The sequence below is a fragment of the Rhipicephalus sanguineus genome, unplaced genomic scaffold (assembly GCF_013339695.2).
Source record: "Rhipicephalus sanguineus isolate Rsan-2018 unplaced genomic scaffold, BIME_Rsan_1.4 Seq1234, whole genome shotgun sequence".
Lineage (NCBI taxonomy): Eukaryota > Metazoa > Arthropoda > Arachnida > Ixodida > Ixodidae > Rhipicephalus > Rhipicephalus sanguineus.
Window position 1 is genome coordinate 71201 of NW_023614537.1, and position 6802 is coordinate 78002.

At 50.8% G+C, this 6802-nt stretch overlaps 1 protein-coding gene across 1 annotated transcript; it reads left to right on the forward strand.

Annotated features, from left to right (window-relative positions):
* The first annotated feature begins 2460 nt into the window (after positions 1-2460).
* Positions 2461-3251, forward strand: LOC119376491 (uncharacterized). Its single transcript, XM_037646300.2, has one exon. The coding sequence runs from the start codon at positions 2626-2628 to the stop codon at positions 3160-3162; it is 537 nt and encodes a 178-aa protein (XP_037502228.1). The 5' UTR covers positions 2461-2625; the 3' UTR covers positions 3163-3251.
* Positions 3252-6802: the final 3551 nt, after the last annotated feature.

Consider the following 6802-nt stretch of genomic DNA (forward strand, 5'->3'; position numbering starts at 1 on the left):
AGAAGGAGCTTGACTTACTGCAGTAATACATCTCAGTGGTTGATGGTCTTAATTTTTTCATATAACTTTAGTCTCAATTCTGGGACACGACCGTTTATAAAGCTTTCGCCCCGATATGTTTAAATTTCGCGCACTGAGCACCAGGGGCGTAGCTAGAAATTATTTTCGGGGGGGGGGGGGGGGTTCAACCATACTTTATGTATGTTCGTGCGTGCGTTGTATGTGTGCCTGCCTATATACGCAAGCAAAACTGAAAAATTTCGGGGGGGGGGGGGGGGGGGGCCCAACCCCCCAACCCCCCCCCCCCTTGGCTAGCCCCTGCTGGGCACACCCCTCCATCGCAGCGTTGTTGGTATAATCGCGAGTGACCCCGGTTGCCCCATTGTCCTGCTGCGCCCATGCAACATCCTCTAGAAAAAGGAGGGTGTTGGCCCATGACGCACATGTACGGACATGAAGCTCTGGCTCATCTCGTCAGAAAAAGCTTACACGACAGATTCTCTACGGTCCTAGGGACCGTAGATTCTCTACAGCGTCTACAGCGCAAGGATGTTGCCAGAGCACGAGTTGACGAAATAGTAGGAAACTAGCGCCTCTCCTTGGCTAACCGGCTTTGACAGGCATTAGCAAATGTACTACGGCTATCTTATGGCTACCTCTGGCCTGGCTCGCGATGGCTACAGCTGCTGGCAACAAGTGTACAACAATCATGGCCGCGTCCGGAGCATCGCTCGCGTCGCCACAAAAATGTCCGTGCTGCGTCAGTTCGTTGTCCGGATTTTGTCGTTTCGCATGTCAGTGGAGTCGAACTGACAGAACCCGCCTTGGACTGCGACGTAATGTCTCCGTCGCTGCACGTTATAAGATCAGATGATCCCGTAGCGATGATCCCGTAGCGGCGCGCAGCATACAGTAATATAGTCCGTGCGCGCGCGCCAACGGATTTGTCCCATCCGTGAAACAGAATCCCGTCGCCATGCCCAAGCGTAAGCGCGAGTTTATGTTGGACATATGGGGCGGCCCCCGGAAAAAGCAAGCGTACTTTCCGCAAACTTGCGCTTGGCCAAGAGCTTTTTCTCCGGCTCGAGCATCAACTACCGGACCCGATGCACGAGCGGCGAGGGTCGCCTGTGCGACATCTTCAGAGACCTTAACCTGTGGAACGAGTTCTTCTGGCAGGTGGGACTCGAACTGAGGGAGCTCACCCCGGGTCAACTCTTTCTCGTCGAAATGCACGGTGCGTACGTTCCCCTAGAGATGCCCGAACAGAAGCACGAGGCCGCCACGCTCCTGCATCGCCTGCTGACGCTACACCGCTGCATCGTTTCGGTGGACCTGAACGGCTACATATTCAAGGGCCACCACCAACTCATATGCGATGCGCTGCGAAAGAGCCCCAGCATTCGGAAGCTCAAGCTGTGCCTACTGACCATGAACACGTACGCTTCGCAGAGCTTCGCAGCCGCGTTGCCGCACCTGAACCACCTCCGGGAGCTGGAGTGCCGGCAAGTTCACTTCGATCGCACCTTCCTCGACGGCCTTTCTGAGTTCTTGGCAAACACCGAGTCGCTGACGACTCTCACCATGAGTCACCTTCACATCGAGCGCGAAGACGCGGTCGTCATCCTCCAGGGACTCAAGCGCAACAAGACCATCACCACGCTGTCCCTCAACACCTGCATTCTGAGCCCGGTCTCGTCCCGGTGCGGCTTCATGTTCGCCGACTACCTGCGCGAAAACCAGACGCTGCACACGCTTAGTGTGACGTCACGTTACCTTAAGAACGTCATCGAGCTGAGGCTCATCATCCGGGCACTGTTCCACAACCGCACACTCTCCGAGCTCAACCTGATCCGGTTCTCCCTGGACAACGAAAACATCCAGCTCATCACCCGGCTACTGGGTCAGAACAAGACACTCAGGAGGTTCCACATGGTCGGCTGCGTCTGGTATGAGCGCGCGCCGCAGTGCTGCATCAACTCGAAGATGCAGCACATGGAGAACTTTGGCAACGTCTCCAGCCGGATCCGACCCTGGCTGGTGGCTCTGACCGAGAACAAGACGCTCGACGAGCTCACCCTGGACATGTCCTGCTTCAACTCGGACGAGTGTCGGTCCTTCTTCAAGGCACTCGCCTCCAATGCTTCCCTTAAGAAGATCACCGTCGAGCGTCTCCGGCGCAAGGACGTGGCCGAGATATGTCGGGCCCTCCGGGAGACTGGTATGCGAGAGCGCTTCTTCCTCGGCATCCACCATGTCATCCAGGACCCAGTTGCAACGCTCACCGAGTGCAAGGAGCTGTCCCGCATCAGTGTCGACTCAACCATCCTGCATGACTTCGACCCGCTGCATACCACGCTGTGCCTGCTGCCCTCGTGCAGTCACGTGACGTCACTCTGCCTGAGGGTGAGCCAGGAACTGTTCAAAACCGGGTGAGCTCCCTGATTGCGCAACATCACGGGCACGACTGTGCTCCGCGAGCTGGAGCTGACCTTCTTCTTTGACTCCGGGAGCTGGAACGCCGTCGACCGGCCTGAGCGGGCGCTGGTGCAAGCGCTGTCCGTCAACAAGGGCATACGCCGGCTCTTCATTGGGGGCCTCTGCTTCGACGAGACCGAAACCGGGATGCTGGCCGACATGCTCCAGCACAGCCGGACGCTCTGTGACCTGTCCTTCTACCCGGACGACTACAAGTCGGCCGTCCTGCTGGTGCGCAAGCTGTCGCCCAGCTTCTCCACAAACTACACGCTCCTCAGCATGCGCCTGAGCAAGCGGCGCGAGCTTGGCGCCGACTGGTTCACCGTCGCGGATGTGGTGCGGCGCAACTTCTCGCTGGTGACGCGCGCGGCCCACTTTGTCGCAGGGACGAGGCACAAGTACTGCGCGGCAGCCGCCGAGCAGGTGCACTTCAACCCCGGACTGGTGACGAAAGTGCAGGAGCTTGCATCCGTCGACGAGGGCGAGGCCGCGTTGCGGATCAAGAACAGTCTCAAGAGCTTTTCCGAGCTGGATGAGTTCATGCGCATGGCAGGGGTGGTGAAGGAAAGCGTGGCTTGCCACAGGCGTGATGATGGTCAGACGCAGTTGGTCGACCTCGGTCGGGACTGCTGGTTGTGCATACGGCAGTACCTCAAGGTGGGCGACATCCTGGATCCGCAGTAGGCGTGGCTTTTGTTCATGTGCCGTAGATAAGTGGAGTGGGTTCGAAGTTGCGTGCCGTCGAGCTGTGCCGCTTTTTGCGCACCAGCACTGCACACCTGCCTTGTGTACAGGTACATAGCACTTCCTGACGGCTGGTGCAGGAGCCGACTTTTGGCCACTTTTTCTGCATGCGTAGCCAATCCAAACAGGAGTTCCGCACTTTTGCGCCATGATTTGGAGACCGGATGCATTCAAATCGTGTTTCTTTGCTTTCACAAAGTGACAGAATAGCAGTAGTGTAAATTGGCGACCCTTCGAGGGCACTGTTATTGAATCGTTGAAGTTTTTGCATGCGGTAGTATTGAGTGTAGGTGTAGACGTTTTCACTGTGGTGATGGTAACGGCAATGGCTGTGTACTGCTGCAACTTGCCGTGAATCAGCCATTGTCTCGACGTGCGTGGCCTGTTACGTCTCGTTGTCACAGGCAGAGGCAGTTAGTTTCGGTTCCTTTTTTTTTTTGAATCCTCACCATAATATTTTGCCTCAACATGTGTGTAGACTGTGTGCCATTGTAATCACTATCCTCGGCGTTTCTTTAGTCTGAATGCTTGTCTACGCGACCCAGTCGTTGGCTAATGTTTCGAGGCATGTGAAAAACGTTGTTTGAATGGAAGTTGGTTTACACTATTGTTAGTGAAGGACAAAAGCTTTCTTTTTCTTGCAGAACACTTGCATCGATTGTTGGCACCTGTTTTGTTGGGAACAGTTTAATTTCCTCGTGCAACGACATGCAGTCGCCCCCCACGCTTTCTCCATGGCGGCTATGGTCGATTAGAACCTAAGAAATAATGTTAACTCCACCAACAGCCATCGCTGTCCCCCACAGAGAATTTGCATGAATGCTCCATACAATAGCGCTTACTCACTTTCATGGCGTCAAGCGCTTCTCGAGTGTTTCAGAGAGTTGACTTTCTCCATACAGACACATGTTTGTGTTGCTGGTTTTAGGCTGGAAACTTGAACATCCTGGTAAATTTCATTAGAGATTCTGACAGGCTGGAAACTTGAACGTCCTGGTAAATTTCATTAGAGATTCTGACATCGCTGCCCAGTCAAACGTAATGTTCTAGGTCAGTGGTTCTCAAATTGGGGTCTGCGTATGCCAGGGGATCAGGGAAGGCATTTTTAGGGGTCTGCGAAACCCATCCCCATAAAAACAGAACAAAAAAACGTTTTTTGGAGCCACACTATGTCCTGTGACCGCAGCCCCTTCCGATTTTTTGCATGCTTCACCGCGTAACAACCTTGCATTGCGGCAGATCCGACTTATGTTTCCCCTTTTCCATGAGATGGCTGTAAAGCTTTTGCTGCAGTTTCCCATGACATATGCATGCAAGCATGCTTTTTCCAGGCTTGCATATTTGAAGCTTAAACATGGCTAGAAACAGGTTGACTATGGCTCTCGACTGCACAACTTATTGACAAGCTGTTGCGATTGAATTGGGGTGGCACTGTAGTTTGACCATTCTTTGCCAGGGAGAAACAAAAGGCACCTATTTCACAGTGAATGTTGTGTTAATTTATGACCCCCCCCCCTTTCTTTTCAATGCAAGGGGTCCCTCATCACTTCCACCAGTCTACAAGGGGTCCTCGAAAAATACATGGCTGGGAAACACTGTTCTAGGTAGTAACGACAAGCCTTTAGCTCTCAATATGCCTAGTGTTCACATTAACCCAAGAAAAGTACATACGGTGGTTTGAGCAGAAACCAGCTAGCACGACTGTCTTTCACCTGCCCTTTTGTGTGCGGAACTTAAATTTTTTTTATTAGGTGCCGCTATTGTGATCGTCACTATTGAGAGGCTAACATTTCGTTACTGAGGTAGAGTGAAACAGTCGTTGCCGTGGTGTTTGGCCTGGAGTTTAGAGCGAGTTCTGCAGCTTCCTCCGGTGCATTCTCTAAGAATTGCAGTAGGACGTGGACGGTTCCTACAAAGATTGCAGACGCAAGTCTCTAAATTTGTCAGTCCAAAGACTGCAGACGCAAGTCTCTAAATTTGTCAGTCCAAAGACTGCAGATGCAAGTCTCTAAATTTGTCAGTCTGGTATCGTGGAGTAGGGATGACAAATGAGGATAATTAAGCTCTGTCGGTTGATTAATAGGGATGACAAATGAGGATAATTAAGCTCTGTCGGTTGATTACTACCAAAGCAGCAAAATGGCTGCTTTTACTATGGTAGAATGTTGGGAAAGCCTGAAAAGGACGCAAAAAATGAAAAAAAAACAATGGCAAGGCACTGATGATCCTGCACAGCCTGCCGCGACATTGTGAAGTTCAGTAGCACCTGCTCAGGCTTTGTTAAGTGGTCTAACAACGAACCTGTATAATCGCTAGGCTGAAGCACCAAAATTTGTCTGTTCTGTGCACCGAAAACTCCTAGTGCGTATGCGCCACAGCAATTCGGCAAGCCCCACTACTCACCATTGGTCCATTAACACGTAGAATAGTGCACAAGGACGGCAAACACCGATTAAGATTTCTGGACATATATAGCCAATTATTGAGAAAGACTTTAACGAACCGTCGGGATTAACCTAGTGAAAAGACCGGGGCCGCACGTTTCAGCTTCAGCTGGTTAACCGTCTGTACGTCTTGCTTGGGCGGGTGATCTTTTTTTGACAGCGGAGCTGTTTAGGCTTTTTGTTTCTTGTGCCAGAAAACTAAGCTGCGCCTAGCATGTCCAACGCAATAACATGGCGTGCGTGCGCTCTCTTCGTCCTCTTCTTGACATTAAATGACAGTTTGGTCCTGGTGACGTACATTAGAGAAATGAATATAGTTATAGTACATTTTTCTGTATTGCCTAGCAATTTGGCGGAGAATAAGGCTGTGGCCAGCACACCCATTAAGGTTGACATATATATGCAGCGTAGGCGTTTCTTCAATGCGTGTGCCTTCTGAAAAAAAGAACCAAAGAGAAGCACAGAACAGATAGAGAAGAGAAAGGAAAGAAAGAAATAAAGGAACAGTCAGGAACAGAGGGATGAGAGGACCTTGGTAATTAAGATCACACTAATTAAGACTATGTTAATTAGGACCGTGCTAATTAAGATCTTGCTAATAATCTAGGTCATGCCACAAACTTCACTGTTAGTCCAGCATTGCACCACTAGTGCACACCGTTTGCCCTGTTTTTTTTTTTTCTACATTATGTACAATGCTGCTATCTAAAGGAGGGGGACTTCACGTAGTAGGTTTTGAGAAAGGTTTGTTGCAGCAAAGCAGCATGAACAGAAAAAAAAAGATTTCTTAGAAGTTTGCATTGTCGCACTGACATGTCGGCGGTAAACGTTTCTGCTCAAAACTGAAGTAAAGGAAGGGAACACCAATCTTCATTTTCTCTTCTGCTGTAGTTGGTTACAACGTTAGATATAAGCTCTTCCCACAGTTATCACTGTCGCACCTGTCACCGCTCGAAGCGAGGTAGGAAAACCTTTGCACATAAGCATCACAAACACAGGGTGGCTCGCAATCAAAGGCGCCATTCTGGAATTGGCTACCAATCTTTCAACTCTTTCCCTACCGTAGAGAAAAGAAAATTGCACCAAATTTCCAAGAAAATTATTGTTCGCTCAATTTGTAGTTTTTTTTTCTGATA